At 40.2% G+C, this 19,086-nt stretch overlaps 1 protein-coding gene across 4 annotated transcripts in view; it reads left to right on the plus strand.

Annotated features, from left to right (window-relative positions):
* TAF4B (TATA-box binding protein associated factor 4b) overlaps positions 1–19,086 on the plus strand; it is a 120,447-nt gene that overhangs the window by 23,311 nt on the left and 78,050 nt on the right. For 2 of the 4 annotated variants that reach the window (XM_070452767.1, XM_020905339.2), the window contains exons 1-5: positions 254–745; positions 10,375–10,520; positions 12,073–12,180; positions 18,022–18,189; positions 18,292–18,414. In XM_070452767.1, the coding sequence (XP_070308868.1) occupies positions 403–745; positions 10,375–10,520; positions 12,073–12,180; positions 18,022–18,189; positions 18,292–18,414 (888 nt within the window). In that variant the 5' untranslated portion in view covers positions 254–402. Of the gene's footprint in view, positions 1–253; positions 746–3,553; positions 3,656–10,374; positions 10,521–12,072; positions 12,181–18,021; positions 18,190–18,291; positions 18,415–19,086 lie in introns of those variants that run through there. The other 2 variants (XM_070452769.1, XM_070452770.1) reach the window with 2 other exon arrangements.

Consider the following 19,086-nt stretch of genomic DNA (forward strand, 5'->3'; position numbering starts at 1 on the left):
AATTTCTGGCGGGGGATCCGCCGCGCCGAGTTTCGGGGGGAGGTGGGAGCCGACGTGACGCCCTTCCGGGAGCCGCGCAGCCGGGCTCCGGTGCATCTGGTCCCGGGGCTGAGGCGCCGGGTTGAGCCGGCGCACGTGTGAGCGCCGCTGAGGAAGCGGCGAGCGGCCGAGCAGGTGTGGCAGCCGGCGGGGCCGCGCGAACGGGAGGAAGGTCCGGGACGCCGGGGTCCCGCTGTCCAGCGCGGCGTGGGTCACTGACTCCTGTGTCGCGGCCCCGGCGCCTCTCCCTAGCGATGCTGTGGAGCTGGAACTGCACCGGAGTCGGCGGCCGCTTGTCAAGCCTCCCCTCGCCTCTGCTCCCGGAACGGCGGCGCCGCGGCTGCCGCTGATCCACCTGGGGGGATGCCCGCGGGCCTCACGGAGCAGGGCGGCGCCGCTACCCCCGCCGGTGTGGGCGCCTCCGGGACCGTGACCATGGCCCCCGCCGCGGCTCTGCCCGTCCGGGTGGAGAGCACTCCGGTGGCCTTGGGCGCCGTGACTAAGGCTCCTGTCAGTGTCTGCGTAGAGTCCTCGGCGTCCCAGCCGCTGCGGTCCCCCGTGGGGACCCTGGTGACCAAAGTGGCCCCTATCAGTGCCCTTCCTAAACTCAGCAACGGCCCTCGTCTGCCATCTCCTCAGATTGTCGCCGTGAAAGCCCCCAACACCACCACAATCCAATTGCCTGCTAATCTGCAGCTTCCTCCAGGTACGTGGCTCACCTTGATAGCTTTAGCGGGCCAGCTGGCTGTGACAGGGGAAACGTCGCAGCCCCCGATCGCGCCTTGTCGCTGGGAGTTACAAAGCACTCAGCCCAGAGAACCTTTCAACATCTCCACTTTGCGGGGCAGTGATTTGGCTTGACAATGGAGATAACCTCTTTGAGTCCTTCCTGCATAGTTTTTTTCATATTTAAGGAAAGCATTTTTCACCTAAGGGGCCACAGTAAAAGCTGGAGCAGCATGTTCGAGAGGCCTTTGAGGCACTGGCTCTTACATTCGGGAAGATAGAGATTCCCTCAAGTTTTATTTCGTGTGGAGAAAGGATCAGTTTTTATATCCACACACTTAGATTACTGTGTTTTGTTTTTTCTTTTAAAAGTGTTTTTAAAAGGTTCTTCTGTGTTAAGACCGAAAGATAAACTAAAGTTTACTCTGTAGGGCTGTTTTTCTTGACTGAGGCAAAGTTTTTGCTTTGTGATGACTTACATATTATAAATATGCTGGAAGGTGTGTAAGTATTTTATCTTGTTTTCTTGCCTCCAGTGAAAGTCACTTGGAATTTCTGTGGGAGGAAAAGGCACATTTTCTCTTCTTTGGAAAAAAATTCTGCTGGTGATTTTATTGTATTCTATGTGTTTTGCTTAGCAGCAGTGGGAGCTCTGACCAGCAAAGGTGGTAAAGAAATGGAAACCTTTTGGTTCACATGATGTCAGTTTCCCCTTAGCAGAATGAGGAGGCCTCTTTTGTAGCTAATGTTCTGTTTGGTCAGGAACATTGTGGAAAGATTAGTTCTTAACTTTTGATGAACTTGTGTTTTAGTTCTGTATGGTACAGGGGGTACTTAAGACTGTGTACTCCAATGGATACTTTTTTTTTTTTTTTAATGTTTTGGAAGGACATCATCTATTAAGAGAATCATCATAAATTAACCCTGTACAGAACACAGGAGCTAGGTGGACAGAGACTATAGTCTTTTGTAAGACATTGCTTCCTACTAATCAGTCCCTGCAGGGCTTGCTTTTTTTCTTTCTTAACTTCTATACAGGGTTACTGTGCAGTTGGAAAAATTATCTTTCTCAAAAGAGCTGATGTCAGTTTCCCACTGTCTACAAATTCCAACAAAAAGTAAACCCAAGTGTGCTCACAAAGTGCTCTTAGTCAACATTACTAGTGGTATGTAGTTTCAAGGTCTCCCCTCAATTGGTAAAATAAACAAAACCTTACAAGAGGAACACTAAAATATACATGAATACTTTGCTCAGTATCACACAATAAGTTAGGTTTCCAGTTCACATACTCTATGACTGTGCGATCCACCTCATCCATACTGGTCCCCAGGACTGTGTCCGCCTGAAGGTTTAAAATAAAGAAAATGAGCCAAACTCTGTGGCTTAGGAGTCCTCTCTGGAAGACAGTACTGACCTTCTGAACACTGGACTCACAGACTTGTTGATGTGGCTTCCTGCTGTGCCAGGATCTCCTGGCAGGTCCTGTACATTTCAGTCAAGCAGTTCCACTGAATATATTTTGTGCTGGTTCTAAATTGTCACCCTACATACCCTCGTATAAAGTAGTTATGAATGTGCTTAGATGAAGTACTCCTGATTTGTTAAAAACGAAATTCCTATCTAGTCCCCAAAGTTTGTTTAGAAATGATCAAAAAGTATTGAGAGGAAAACTTTCAAAAGTGGGAACTCACTGGTGAGAGGGACCCGATCACTTATTGAGAACATACTGTGCTATAAAAATTGAGGTAAAGTTGACATACAATATTATATCGCTGGGTACTTTTTATACATTTCCATTATTTGGTTTGTTGGTCAAAATAGATACCAAATAAGGAAAAAGTTGTCTTAAGAGTAAATAATTTGTCCAGTGCCAGACAACTTATAGATATCAGAGGGAAATTGAATTCAGCTTTGTTTGACTCTTTCCACAGCAGTGTGCTTACCACTTGATGTGCGTGTATGATATGCCTCCTTGAGTAGCAATGTTAAAAGGTGATTTATAGGATTTTAGAGCCTAGTCTTTTTATTACACAGAGAAACCAAAACTGAAACTTGCTAGAGCAAAAGAGCAGCAAGCCAGGACCACAGCTTAAATATGCACCACGCTGACACTTGTTATGCCGTGGGAGTGCTGTGCTGTGCCTAGTCACTCAGTCGTGTCTGGCTCTTAGCAAATTCGTGGACTGCAGCCCGCCAGGCTCCTCTGTCCATGGGATTCTTCAGACAAGAATACTGGAGTGGGTCGCCATGCCCTCCTCCAGGGGATCTTCCCAACCCAGGGATCGAACCCAGGTCTCCAACCCAGGTCTCCCACATTGCAGGCGGATTCTTTACCTCCTGAGCCGCCAGGGAAGCCCATGCTGTGGCAGAAACATCCACAAAAGAGAGGAGATAAATTGTCTCTAGGAGTTACTTAGAGAGGAGATAGGATGGTACTTGAGGAGCAGCTTTTGGAATTTCTGCTCAAGTGTAGCAGAAGAGCATACTCAGGTTTCACTCTTGTAGGTGCACAATAAGATAACTGATAACCTGAGGTATGACATAGAAACACTGATTCAAATAACATTTGGACACTGATTAAAGTAATGTTTTAAAGAGTTTATCAGTCTTGTACTAGTTCTTTTATAGGCCAAGGATTAGCAGAGGATTACTCACAGATGCTTAAATTACATAGGAGTCAGCTCTGATTCTTCCAAGGTAATGAGTTCTTTGTGTTTGATTTCTCTTTACTTCAAAATTTCCTCTGTGAACTGAACTATTTTTTTAAAATGTACATATGTACCACAGGTTTTTCTTGGGAGCAGGAGCTGGAAACAAAAAGAGGGGCATTGTGAGGAAATGAAAGAAACTGTAGCAAAGCCCTGAAGATTATTCTGTGGAATATTTTTGGTAATCTCTTCAGTCTTTTCTCTTTTATGAATTTGTGGGATTCAGACCAGACTGTGGCTCTTTGCATTTTTGGTATCCTGTGCCTCTTCTATCATGTATTTGAGAGCGATGAGGAAGGACTTGATTGCTTCTTTTATGCCACAGTTCTTTTACGAACTGTGCTTCATAAATTCTGCTTCCATAGTCTTACTGTACAGAAGTTTGTGAAAGTTGCTGGTGAAATGGATCAGGTCCTTTTTCATCAACTCCTTCATGCTGAGACATGGCGTAGGTTTTGCATCTTTCTAGAATTCTGAATCAGTACCTGGATAAACTTGTGGTTCTTGTTTTCACCCCAGCTTTATCAGAGGGATATTCCATGATCATCTGCTCCCATGGTTGTCCCAGTACTCCTGGACACCATGGAAAGAGTTGGCAGTTGTCTTCAGTGGTCACCAGTGCCCCGGTGACTTATCTGGTAAATAATCCACCCACAATGCGGGAGACCTGGGTTCGATCCCTGGGTTGGGAAGATCCCCTGGAGAAGGGAATGGCTACCCACTCCAGTATTCTGGCCTGAAGAATTCCATGGACTGTATAGGCCATTGGGTTGCAAAGAATCTGACACAACTGAGCAACTTTCACTTTCAGTGCTCACTGTATGTACCAGCCACAGTTTGGATTTCAAGGGCTGTGAAGTCACTTTGACTCACATTTACCCTTACAGCATTAATAACAACTACTACTGACAACTTTAAAATTCATAAATTTGCTCAGAAGTATTGTCTCATTTGATCTCTTTAACAATCCTGCAAAGTAGGATTGTCCTCAGTAGGATTTGTCTCTCAGTCCACAAACATGAGATGTCTTTCCATTTATTTAGATCTTTAATTTCTTTTAAACAACATTCTGTAGTTTTCAGATATTGCTTTTGTACTTTTTTTTTGTTAAATTTATTCCTAAAGTGTATTATTTTTTATCTTATTGTAAGTGGAATTTTTTCTTAATTCTCTTTGCAGTTGTTCATTGGAAATGTATGGAAATGCAGTTGATTTTTGTTTATTGACCTTGTATCCTGCTTCCTAGCTGAACTCATTTCTTAGTTTTAATAGGTTTTTTTTAATCATGGATCTGTTTGGATTTTTATATACAAAATCATGATATATGTGAATAGATAGTTTTACTGTCTGTTTTGGATGCCTTTTATTTTCTTGTATCATTGCCCTGGTTAGAACGCTCAGAACATTGTTAAATACAAGTGGTAGTGATTGTAGGCATCCTTGTCGCGTTTCTCATTTCAGGAATCCTGATCTTAGGGTAAAAGAATTTAGTCTTTCACTGTTAAGTATGATGCTAGCTATGTGTTTTAAGCCAACCTTGCGTATTGAGATAAGTATCACTAGATCATGGGGTATAACACTTTTTAAATGTTGCTGAATTTAGTTTGCTAGTACTTTGTTGAGAATTTTTGCATTGGTATACATAAGATATTTTGGTTTTAATATGAGGGTAATACAGACCTTACAGAATGAATTGACACATGTTTTCTATTCTGTTTTTTTAGAAGAATTTACGAAGACCTAGCGTTTATTTTTCCTTAGATATTTGGCAGAATTCATCTGTGAAGCCATGGGGACCTGAGCTTATCTCGTGGATACTATTTTATATTATTCATTCAGTCTGTTTGTTAGAGGTCTATTCAGGTTGTCCATTTTCTTAAGTTAGTTTTAGTAGTTTATTGTGTGCCTAGAAATTTGTCCATTTCATATAATTTATCTAATTTATTGGTTTATAATTGGTCATAGCATTCAACTAGAATCCTTTCTGTAAGGTTAGGTGTAATATACCCTCTTTCATTCCTAATTTTAGCAATTTGAGCCTTTTCTTTTTTTCTTGGTTAATCTAGATCAAGATTTCTCAGTTTTTTTATCTCTTCAAAGAACCAACTTTTGATTTTTTTTTTCCTCAGTTGTTTCTCTATTCTCTATTCCTCTGACCTCTGCTCTAATCTTTATTAATTTTCATCTGCTTGCTGTCATTTTTATTTAGTTTTTTCTCAATGTCTTAAGATAGAAGGTTATAAAGCTATTACTTTAAATTATCCTTCTCTTAAAATACAGGGATTTACTTTCTGTAGTCTGTTTTCAGCCTGAAGAACTTAATTTGGTATTTTCTGTCTGATGCTGGCACCCAGTCCTCTCTGTTTTTATCTGAGGATGTCTTTTCTTTTTTTTCACTTTTTATTGGGGTATAGTTGGTTTGTAATGTTGTGTTAGCTTCAGGTGTACAGCAGAGTCAATCTGTTATACACACACGTATGTCCACCCTTTCTTAGATTCTTTTCCCGTATAGGCCATTACAAAGTATTGAGTAGAGTTCCTTATGCTATACAGTAGGTCCTCACTAGTTATCTATTTTATATATAGTAGTGTGTATACGTCAGTTCCAATCCAGGATGTCTTTGTCTCCTTTTCTGAAAGATATTTTCATTGAATATCTGATTGTTGGTTGATAATTGTTTTTGTTTTTCTTTTTCCCCAGCAAGTGGAATATGTCATACTCCTGATGTCTGGCGTCCATTGTTTCCGATGAGAAGTTAGCTGTCAATCCTTTTAACACAGTTCTCTTGTATATTTTTCTCTTACTGTTCTCAAGATTTTGTCTTTGTAGATTTTTATCATGATGTGTCTTTGCATTTATCTTATTGGGTTGACCGAAAAGTTTGTTCAGGTTTTTCCGTCTTATGAAAACTCAGATGAGCCATTTGGCCAATTCACGACTTAGGAGTTTGTTTAGCTACTTTGATGTTTATTTTTCAACACATTTGGGAAGTTTTTAGCCCTTATTTCTTTGGATGTTTTTCTGCCCCTTTCTCTCTCTCCCTCCTCCCCACTTCTTCCCCTCCTCTCCGGTGTTCACATCAGTCCTGTGCTGATGTGCCTCTCACGGTGCCAGGTTTCTGTGAAGCGCTGCTCATTTTTCTTCATTCTTTTTTCTCTCCATCCTTTGGATTTCATAATCTTTATTGAACCGTCTTCAGGTTCACTGACTTATGCTCATTCAAGATTGCTGTTTATCCTCTCTAGTGAAATTTTTATTTTAGTTTTCGTACCTTACAATTACAGAATTTTTTTTTGTAATATCTGTTTCTCTAATAGTATTCTCTACTTAATGACAGAATCATCATCATATCTTCCTTTACTTCTCTAAGCATGATTTCCCTTAGTCTTTTGACATTTATAACAGTTACTTTGAAGTCTTCTAACGTCTGATTTCACTCATAGGTGGTTTCTGTTGCCTGCCTTTGTGTCATTCTTTTTTCTTTGCATGTCCTATCATTTTTAAATTAAAACTAATATATTGAAACTTCCAGTGGCTAAAGCTCCGTGCTTCCAGTGCACGGGGCCCAAGTTCGATCCCTGGTCAGGGAACTAGATTCCACATGCTGCAACTAAAGATCCTGTGTGCTGCAACTAAGACCCAACACAGGCAAATAAATAGATATTTTTAAAAAACTAGCAGAGTGACTTGAGGTATTGGTCTTTACTCCCTTGAGTGGATTATTGTTGTTTGTTTTTTAAGTGTCTGGCTGAACTATTTTAATGAAGTCTGTTTCCCTCAGAGGGCACAGCTTTAGGCATAAGCACAGCCTCCCTCCGATGACAGAGGTTTTAGCAGGGCTCTTTTTGACTGTTTCTTTCTCTGATAGCTCTGTTAAGCTTTCTGCCTCTGCTGGTATGCTGGTATCATGAGACTCCACTCACTGCCAGTTACCCTCTTGTTTTCAACAGCACCCTAAGGCCTAACTAGCTTCACAGTCTAATTCAATTAAATATGGACTCATCTACAGGAAGTAGTTTTTTGAGGTCATTACTTGAGGTTCTGACCCCAGTGAAGTGAAGTGAAGTGAAGTGAAGTGAAGTGAAGTGAAGTCGCTCAGTTGTGTCCGACTCTGCGACCCCATGGACTGTAGCCTACTGGGCTCCTCCGTCCATGGGATTTTCCATGCAAGAGTACTGGAGTGGGTTGCCATTCCCTTCTCCAGAGGATCTTCCTGACCCAGGGATCGAACCCGGGTCTCCCGCATTGTAGGCAGACGCTTTACCGTCTGAGCCACCAGGGACGCCCTTGTGACCCCAGTAGGGCCGTTCTTAGTTGTTTCTTTGGCTTGTTCTCTCTGGTAAACCAGAGATAGACCTGTGACTTAGCATAGCCTGTATCTGTTAGGAAGATACCAAAAGCCTTTCTTTTAATTGTTCATTGTGTTTGAGAATGCCCTTAGTTTGCCCTTTCCCACACTCTGAAATAAAGTCAGTTTCTCTTGGGAGATGTTTGGAGCAGGTACTCAGGACAGTGGCATACTTCTTTCTGAGTGATGTCTCTGGGGTGCTTTAGAAGTGGGGTACTGGGCTTGGGTGGTGACCTCTAGTCTGCTCTGCTTACCTCTTCCATCACGGAACTCCCACCTCATGAAAGAGCTGGGGTGAGGGTGATGGGGGCCCAAGTATTCTCAGTCGAGCCTTCCCTTTATGAGTAGGGATGAGTAAAACAAGAAGCCTGGAAACTCTTGGATGCACTTGTCTCCAATTTATTCTCTTCCGTGTGCAGCTTGAGGTGGCAGAGATGCAAGATATTGTCCCTGAAAAGTAACAAAACCCTCAACTGGAAGCTTGGGAGAGAGGGACACCCTATGTTGGCCACATTACCTAAACTGAGGGAGAGGGGGTGGGTCATGGTTCAGATGCCACAGATTCTTGTTGTCTTACTGAGTTTTACTAGATTCTCTCTAATAAATTGTCTAGTCATTTTCTGTATGCCTTTGGGCAATTTCTGAAGACTTTAAATAGTTGTTTTTAAAAATAATTTTCACCAGTTATGGGGAATGGCTTTATGGAGCTCTTCATGCTGCCATTCCAGGAATGGAACTCCAGCTATGAATATTCTTGCTTGTACCTGCTACTTATATGGACAAGAATTTCTTTACAGTAGAAATACTGGGTTAGAGGGTATGCAAATGGGAACCAGTTTGGCACAGTCGTGTAGAGTTAAATGAAGCAGTTGTACCAAACTAGACTACCAGCTTCAAGATTTTAAGAGTTTTTTTGCTACACATCTGTCTTAACACTTAATATTGTCAATGGACTTCTTGATTTTTGTCTGCCTAGATAGACACAAAGTGATATCTCACTGTGGTCTTAATTTACCTTTCCCTGTCATTGGTGTCTGTGTTTCTTTTGTGCATTTTGGATGTTCATTCTTCGAATATATGTGAGTTAAATTTTTTTTTCCAATTTTTGTGCTTTGTCTTTTTACCTCATGGTATCTTTAGCTGAGCAAAAGTTTTATATATCTGTTTATTTTATTTTATTATTATTGTTTTTTTTTTTTAAATAAAAAAGGGGGTTTAAAATGCTATGCAGTCATCAGTAGAGATGTTTAGGACTCTGCCTCCCCCGTAACTATCTGAATCTCATCTGGCAGGAAATGCAGACGCTTCTCGCATGTATCTGGGTAAAGTAGGTTAGCTCAAGAAAGGGTCTCCATTGCGTTTCCTTTCACAGTCGTGACTCTGTTTTTTAAGAATGTAACTTGTTTGTAGGTGATGCTCGCATCTGTGACTACTACCTGCCCCTCCAGTGTCGGGGGTTCTGGGTCCGTCACCTGCAGCAGAAACCCCTCTGTCGGTACCCATGTCTCTCTGTGCTGCCCCACATTCTTCCCACAGTGTCTTTTTCAGCGAAGAGAAATGCATTGAAAATTAGGTCACTCCTGTCTGTTGAGCTTCAGGATTATATGTTGTTTTATACACAATTATTTCAAGATAGAACCTGGCTTTATTGCCAGATTCTTTTTTAAACATGTTTTAATTCCCATATGAGCAAACTGTCCAACTTAAGTTTTTCATAAAATTAAACTTTTCTTAAGATCAAATTTGTCTCTAGCAATGATGTGATGAGTTGCCAAATAATTGAGATTATTTTAAAATGTTTTCTTCATATTCTTGTTTTATAATTAAAATTTACATTCAGTGTGTGTGAAATTTTTTTTTTGGACTCTTAATGTAAGGTGGATATTTCTGTCATTTTACATTGTTTCTTACTGAGATTTTATATATAAATTATAAAATGTTTCCCAAAAAAAAAGTTTTAAAAATATAGTGGTATGTATCAAGCTTTATTTAGTTAAGAAATTCTTCCCTGTTCCAAGTTCAGAATGACAGTTTTCTACATTGTTTAAGAGGTTAAAAGTTTTTATTCTTGTATCCTTGATGTCCTTGGGTTTTTGTGCATGATCTGGAACATTTCATCTTTTCCATATAAGTAACTAATTATATAGTAGCTCTTTTTCTCACTGATCTGCAGTACTCTTAGAAAAATTTCATATGACATATCTGGAGGTTGGGATTTTCTATTCTGTTCCACTGGTCAGTTTGCATAGTCTTGTGCTGTTACCATACTGTCTTAACTGTAGCTTTATAAATAGTTTGATGTCATGAGGAAAAGTGTTTTGCCTTTTTCAGGAGTATCTCATCCATACATTTAGACTTTTAATATTTTAAATAGCTATGAGTAACAACATTTTTCTGTATTATATATTGTAATTAGTAGATGTAGAATTCAGTGTGTACTAACTATTCACTTATTCAGAACATTTTACAGCATTGAAAGAAATGGGAGAACAAAATATATGAAGATTATGCTTCATTTATTAGCTCACATTTTGTTTTCTGTTAACTACAGGAACCGTTTTGATCAGAAGTAACAATGGTCAGCTGATGTTGGTATCTCCTCAGCAAGCTGTAGCAAGAACCGAGACCACAACTAACATAACTTCAAGGCCAGCGGCGCCAGCAAATACGCAAGCCGTCAAAATCTGTGCCGTGCCGGTAGTATACCTTAATGTTTTCTTCATCCTCCTTAGTTTTCTAGCAATTACCTTCATATAAGTGTGTATGGATTTGCCAGTAAAAATAATAGAAAAGATGATTCTGCTCAACTTTTTGAATTAAGCTACTTTCCTTGAATATGTTAATTTTATCAAGATGTTTGGTTTTCTCATTTGGTAAAATTAAAAATTTAATCTTCATACTCAGATTTTGTTTTCCTCAAGGGAATGTTCAAAGGGATATTTGCATCTCTAAATGGGAAGAAAATAACCATTCTCCTTCCATTTTAATTTGTGGTAAGACATCAACACTACAGTTTACAGTATTCATTTTCATCTATATCATACAGGAGTTATCTTTAAAAAATTAGAAATCTACTATAATATTTCATTAACTTGGCATTGTTAAAAGGTGATTTATTTTACATACATGATCATCTTTCTAGGTATGTAAAGCTTATCCTGTGTGTGTCAGAGTTAATAAAAAATATTTTTATGGGCATCTTTCTTTGGCTAAACAGAAAATACAGAATGTAGTATAGTAATTTCTTCATGAGTCAGGCTCATCCTGATAAAAAGGTTCATTGTATTCTGTGGTAATATCATCTCTGCCAGTCTGTCCCAACCCACTGTGTTCTGTGCTCCCCTAATTTGATTCTAGGTGCTCAACCAGTCATTTTCTCTATTTCTGTATCAGTGATAGCTACTCCTTCCTTTTCCTGTTTACTATGGGTTGAGAAGATAGGTTAGCAGACTTTTGTTTATAATCACATATTAAATAAGAATCTAAAGGGGAGGGGCATGGTAGTGGTAGAAGATTTAAGAGATACAAACTACCATGTATAAAGTAAATAAGCTACATGAATATATTGTACAACACAGGGAATATAGACAGTATTTTAAAATAGTTATTAATGCAGTATAACATTTAAAAATTGGGAATCAATATATTATAAGCCTAAGACTTATATAATATTGTACCTCAACTATACTTCAATAAAAAAGGAATAATAATTATGTGATACGATGTAGATGTTAGTCAATGTTATGGAATCATTGCATTATATAAATGCATTATATAAATTCCCATTCATGTTAGGGAATCATATTGCATTATATTAAATGTATCAAATCAACACATCACACACTTTAAACTTATGCAATGTTATATTTCTATTATATCACAATAAAAAAAGTTTAATTAGTGATATTTTTTTAAAAGACTGAAAGGATATCAGCAATGAAAATGGCAGAAAAAAAGAATCTATGTTTTCTGTGAGAATCAAAGAGTAAAATTCAAGTTTTTAATGCTGAAATACTGTGATATTTAGGAATATTAAATCAACTCTTCACCTTCTGAGCCATCAGGAAGCCATAGTAACAATTTACTAGTTAGGTTAATAGTAGAAAATATGCATAAAGTTCATGAGGTTATAAAGCAAGTTATAGCAAAGAAGTTTGTTGTGTTAAAGTGTTTGGATGTTTGCTATAATACTGATTGATTTTAAACTACTAATATTGATGACTCTCTATCATCTCCCCCTTCCCCCAAGAATTCTAGTTCACAGTTAATCAAGAAAGTGGCAGTGGCACCTGTTAAACAATTGGCACAAGTAGGAACTACAGTGGTAACCTCTGTTCCAAAGCCTTCCCCAGTGCAAGTAAGTTGTGACTTGTGGTCATGTGCACCCTGGTTATAGTCTCATATTTTGTTATTATTTATTGTTCACTATTTCCTGAAAAGAACAATCCACTGATATATGAGGATACTTATTAAACTGGGAACTGTTGGAAGTATGGGAAACACAAGATGAACATGGTATATAGTCTTGGAATATCATGTTTATTTGAATGTATTAAATTAATACAAGCGTGTCTAATGTTTATGTGTCCCGGGGTCTATAAGCAGGTGCTGGGACAGAATTTTGGTGTCTGGGATGTTTATAAAGGATTGATAGCTGTGGACTGGAAGGAGAATAGGAATTTGAACTAAATACAGGCCCAGTAATGCCTTGGCCACCCTGATGGGGAACTCTGGAGCAAGTGTGGCCCGTCAAGAGTTGTCTCACCGAGTGCCACCGTGGTTGGGTGAATCACAGTTCCCCCTCTATGATCAGTCACTGGATGTGGACTCTCCAGGGAGAGTTGTGTTCATGGCAAGGTAATGCTCTGTAGCTGAAACAGATTCTGAAGGAACTGACAACTGTCATCTCTCTAAATAGCATCCCCAACAGCTAGGATAACATATATCTTTCTTTCTGATGGTATATCGCAGTCTCCTCCTTGAAGCACTGGGACATACATGTTGTAAACCAACTCTCCTTGGATTCTAATAGGTTTCTTCCTTGGGGAAGCAGAGAAGAGGAAGTTAGTAGGGTGGACTACAGTCCCCACCGCTGCAGCTGACATCATCATTTCCTTCCACCATCCGTTCTGGATTCCTCCCACTCTTACCTACCAACTCTGTTGGGTCTTAACTGGTAGTGTGATCAGACTTTTATCCCTGAGGGATCTGAGGTCCAAACTGCAGTTTTGTTTTTTTTTTAATAAGTTTATTTATTTCTTTATGGTTGTGCTGGATCTTCATTGCTGTGCATGGACTTTTCTCTAGTTGCAGAGAATGGATGCCTGACTCTCTGGTTGCAGTGCACAGGCTTCTCATTGTGGTGGCTTCTCTTGTTGTGGAGCACAGGCTTTAGGGTGCGTAGGCTTCAATCATTGTGGCACGTGGGCTCAGTAGGTGGGATCCCTGGGCTTAGAGCACAAGCTCAAAAGTTGTGGTGCTTAGTTGTTCCTCAGCATGTGGGATCTTCCTGGATCAGGGATCAAACCCATGTCTCCTGTGTTGGCAGGCAGATTCTTTACCACTGAGCCATCAGGAAGCCCCACCACGGTCTTTTTAGGCAAGAGTTGTGGCACTTGTCCATTTATCACCGTAATTGGACAAGGAAATAACCAAGAGCCAGTAAGTGAATCACCTGGATTCACTGCATAAACTCCTTGACTTTCACTGTATAAAAGCAACCTTCCCAGATGTTACCAGGTCTGTTACCCCTGTCATGATAATGACTCTTCTCTTTCCTGCTGGTTGGTAGAATGCGACCTTGAAGTCCCCAGGAGGCAGCCATAGTGTCTACTTCCTAGGGACTCCTGTTTCATTCTTTGGTGAAAGCGTGTGCACTGTAGGCAGGAATGGAAAGCACAGAGACCCCCAGAGGGTTTTGGGGAGTAATAGTAAGTAGATCCATTCATCCTTCTACTCTTTGATTTTTTGGTTCTCCATGTTTTTGTCCATATAAAATTTTTTGATTGAGTGAGTACACCTAAGTCTTAAAAGATGGAGGATGGAATTCTGTCTTCATAGAGTATTGTCTCTGAGTTTGCACTTCACCTGGTTTCTGCAGGCTGTTCTAAACTAAGCAGGGTCCTGCCAGATGTGATACAATCAGTGGATCCCGTGGTCATGGGCCCACTGTTTCCCTTCCTTTGCTGTATAGAAGGTACATCTTCCTGGAACATGTTATGTGAAATCCCATGCTGTAGATCAAATGTGGTGTTTAAGGTTTCAAAATTGTTTAACCGTATTACTTCCTCTAACATTAGAGATGATGAGCAGTGAATCTGATTTTAAACATAGTTTTTCTTTTCCCTAATAACGGCTACCATTTATTGAGCACTTAATATGTTGAACACTATAAGAGTTTTACATCCCTCACCTCATTTCATTTCGTCCTGTGACTACTCTATGAGGAAGTATTATCTCCATTTTATGTGTGTGAAAATAGGTTTAGAGAAGTTAAGAAATTTGCATGATTTCTGCTAATATGTAGCAGAGGGGCATTTGAGTCAAGGTCTCTGTCTGACTCTGGAAATTGTTCTTTATCACCTCTGTGCTGATTGTCCCAAACTCTAGGTCCCCCCAAACTTGGGTTACTCTAAGGAGCTCATTGGGCCAAAGAGCATAAATTGAGGCCTCTTGGTATCTGCTCTGTATTGTAAGAAATAATTATGTGTCTTAAAAGGGGATTTTCTTTTTTGATGATCAGTCAGATGTAGGCACCAAATACCACCACAGAGGGGTATGTGGAAGTGAAAGAGATTTATTATACTGGCAGGTCTTAGAAAAGGGGGCATGGCATGCCATGCAGGGGGGCACGTGGGAGGAGACCTGGGGCAGACTCACCAAACAGGTGGTGTCTGAGAGAGTGAGGACCTGGGGGGCAGGTGCCCGTGTTGAGAGTTCGTATGCATTGAATTTCACTGGTGAGTTTGAATGGCACTAGGTCACAGTCAGGAGGGCAAAAAGAGAACTTGTGGCAGGGACCAGCCTTTCCACCCTGGGTCACCTGGTCACCTGGGCGAGGTGTTCACAGCTTCTTTGTGGGATGTTGAGGCACCAGGAAAATATGAAGTTGAAGAATTTATAAGATGGTTTTATGAAAGATTTTCTCTTCTGCGGTACTTGGAGTATATCATTTCTTTTATCTTTTTGAAAAACATTCATCTTTTATTTTTGGATGTGCTGGGTGGTTCTTCGTTGCTGCGTGGGCTTTTCTCTAGTTGCGGCCAGCAGGGGCTACTCTTCATTGCAGTGCGTGGGCTTCTCGTTGCAGAGCACCGGCCCTAGGAGCACAGGCTTTCGCAGTTGCGGCACATGGGCTCAGCAGTTGCGGTGTGCGGCCTTAGTTGCTCTGCAGCAGGTGGAATCTTCCTGGACCAGGAATCAAACCTGTGTCCCTTGCATTAGCAGTCGGATTCTTATCCACTGCACCACCAGGGAAGTCCTATCAGTTTTTTAAATTCTATCTATTTCTTAAAGATTTAGTACTTGCAGTTGTTCCAAAATGATATATATGTGTGTTGTTTCATTCTTTTCTACCATTGCTCTTTCCATGTAGTGTGTGCATAACTCTTCTTAATTTAGACTGATGGATATTTCAAGCTGGGTCGCTCCTCAGTGGAAGGCTAAGGCAGTAGAAATATCAGTGAATTAGTGAATAATATCTGTGTACACTTTGAGAGGCCAGTCAGTTCAGTTGCTCAGTCGTGTCTGACTCTTTGCGACCCCATGAACTGCAGCACGCTAGGCCTCCCTCCCCATCACCAACTCCCAGAGTTTACCCAAACTCATGTCCATTGACTTGGTGATACCATCCAACCATCTCATCCTCTGTCATCCTCTTCTTCTCCTGCCCTCAATCTTTCCCAGCATCAGGGTCTTTTCAAGTGAGTCAGCTCTTCGCATCAGGTGGCCAAAGTATTGGAGTTTCAGCTACAACATCAGTCCTTCCTGTGAATACCCCAGACTGATCTCCTTTAGGATGGATTGGTTGGATCTCCTTGCAGTCCAAGGAACTTTCAAGAGTCTTCTCCAACACCACAGTTCAAAAGCATCAATTCTTTGGCACTCAGATTTCTTCATAGTCCCAACTCTCACATCCATACATGACTACTGGAAAAACCATAGCCTTGACTAGATGGACCTTTGTTGACAAAGTAATGTCTCTGCTTTTTAATATGCTATCCAGGTTGGTCATAACTTTCCTTCCAAGGAGTAAGCAACTTTTAATTTCATGGCTGCAGTCACCATTTGCAGTGATTCTGGAGCTCAAAAAAATAGTCAGCCACTATTTCCCCATCTATTTGCCATGAAGTGATGGGACCAGATGCCATGACCTTAGTTTTCTGAATGTTGAGCTTTAAGCCAACTTTTTCACTCTCCTCTTTCACTTTCATCAAGAGGCTTTTTAGTTCTTCTTCACTTTCTGTCATAAGGGTGGTGTCATCTGCATATCTGAGGTTATGATATTTCTCCCGGCAATGTTGATTCCAGCTTGTGCTTCTTCCAGCCCAGTGTTTCTCATGATGTACACTGCGTATAAGTTAAATAAGCAGGGTGACAATATACAGCCTTGAAGTAGTCCTTTCCCACTTTGGAACCAGTCTGTTGTTCCATGTCCAGTTCTAACTGTTGCTTCCTGACCTGCATACAGGTTTCTCAAGAGGCAGGTCAGGTGTCTGGTATTCCCATCTCTTTCAGAATTTTCCACAGTTTATTGTGATCCCAGTTTTAGATATTTCTTAGAAATGAGGGTCTAGAACCTGGATGACTCTGTGTAGTCTGTTAAATTTGCATACAGTTCATTTCACTGACTAGTATAATTGATTTTTCACAATTTATTTCACATATACCCAAGCATTTTTCTCTCCTGTCCCCTAGACATGCCTATCAGTGCCAGTGTGGTCTTGAAAAGCATGGCAATAGCATTACCTGGTCTAGCATATGGAGAGTTAATGATTAACACAGTTCATCCATTATAGCAGTGTGATGACACATAGTGTAAGGGTGGAATCATGTAACTCTCCATGCCTCTTAAGAGGTGCAAGTATCAGGTGAGGTACAGGTAGTAGCTATATTAGTAAGAGTTACAAAGGACAGATTTTTGTGCTGGAGACAGGATAAAATATTGACAAGGAAAGTAGAGATGCTATAAATGCTTCTGCTCACAAAAAATAGGACTTTTCCTGAGATTTTCCTCATTTTGCTTCATAAGGAAAAAGGACAGTAGTTCCCCCAAGGAACTCCTCTCATTGGTCCGAAAGCTGAAGTTCAACATCACTTTCTTAAATATAGTAGTACAGAGAATTAATGGCAGAGTACAAAACATTCACTGAAGAAGTATGTATTTACTGTCTATAAACCTAAAAAAGTTTATTAGAAAATCTCCAAAAGGATTCAGAGGAAACTGTATAGTACTTTTATCTCAGTATGGTTGTCTCAAATATTTATTACCCAATTTGTGATTTCTTGTATTAAACTTTTTATCCTGCAGGTGGTGCTGTAATCACTCTTCATTTAATTGAGGCTAGAAGAAACAACTGAGATTCTTTTCCATGTGAAAATAACACAATCACATAATATTTGTTATTACAAATTTCAAAGATATTACTTCTCTAATAAGTCTACATAAAAAGCGGCTTATCTGAATATAAGATGATCAGTAGATCTCTCAGCTTTGTACTTAAATAAAAAGCAAAGTATTGCAGAATAGGAAATTGTGTATTTTCATATAAAAACTTACTATTTCACATCCTTTTTGGAGACATATTAATATATTTGAGGACTGTGCGCTTGGCACAGTTTTTTAAAAACAATCCCAGGATAGTAGGTACCATTGCTATCCTTGTTTTCTTACAGATAGGAATCGAGAGATTAGCAAGATTAAGTAATTTACCTGAAGTGGATGCTTGGGTGTCAGTGAAAAATAATAGGTAGTTAATGAAACCCAGAAATGAAATGAAACCTAAAATAGGTGAGAATGAAACCCAGAGGTACTAGAATCCAGAGCTGGTAAACGATTTTACACTGCCTTAGACTAGTAGAGCATAACACAAAAGCACGAAAGTCGAGATCCATCTGTAGTCTTAAGTGTGAAATGAGGGACCCACGTGATACACAGCATAGTAATGCGTATCTCAGTATCTACTGCTTTCAATTTCAGTCTGTGGCTGTGCCAACTAACGTGGTCACAGTTACTCCTGTAAAGCCCGTGAATACTGTAACGACCCTGAATCCTTCAAGTTTGGGAACAGCATCTGCCCCCTCAAATGAGCTCAATCTCAAAACAGAGAACTCGACCGCTGCTCAGGCTAACCCTAACCTTTCTCCGGTAAGCTCTCACTTGCACCTTACCTAAATCAAGCACGCTACACATTTTCTGGAATTCTGTTTTCTAGCCAACATTTGTATGTGTTTGTATTTCTGTATTTAGACGATGCTAGAAAATGTGAAGAAATGTAAGAACTTCCTCGCAATGTTAATAAAACTAGCGTGTAGTGGATCCCAGTCCCCGGAGATGGGGCAGAATGTGAAGAAGTTGGTAGAGCAACTTTTGGTAAGTTTGGACTATAAAAGCTCTGTAAGAATCCATACAACTGGTTTTCAATGGGGAATAAATAAATATTTTTAAATGAAGTTTATCTTAAATGGATTTTTGGATAAACTTTACTTTTGCTTCTTGAAAGCTCTGTAATGATTATAAGTCTTAGAGTCATAAATCTAGGCTATCCTGCTGTTGCCCCGTATCCATGGGGGTTGGTTTTAGGACCCAGTGTAGATACCAAAATCCCCGGATGTTCAAGTCGCATAGTTGACCCTCCCTGTCTTTGGGCTACACATCTGCGATTGGACCAATCACGGGTTGTAAATCTTGTAGTACCCCATCCTTAACTGGTTGAATCTGCATATGCGAGTCTGCGCACACGGAACGCGGGGATCCAGAGAGCAGAGTGTGTATTACTTTTTGTTTGCTAGTCTTGCTTCTCTTAGCCTAAAAACAGCTTTAGAGAGAAGGTTGATTTTTTTTTTTTCTTTTGGTCAGGTAAACTTATTTGGGAGAATATTTGGCCTCATGGAAAGAGATGATTTAGAAAGTATTTTGAGAGTTTTTCTCCAGGTCATTATAGGTATTGTTTATAGTCCACTGGTTTATCTTGTACCTTGAATGGATCTTTCACCCATGTATGATTTTTGTAACAGCTCACATTTGGTCGTCTGGAAAATAACT

This window comes from Odocoileus virginianus, chromosome 22 (assembly GCF_023699985.2).
Source record: "Odocoileus virginianus isolate 20LAN1187 ecotype Illinois chromosome 22, Ovbor_1.2, whole genome shotgun sequence".
Classification (NCBI taxonomy): Eukaryota; Metazoa; Chordata; class Mammalia; order Artiodactyla; family Cervidae; genus Odocoileus; species Odocoileus virginianus.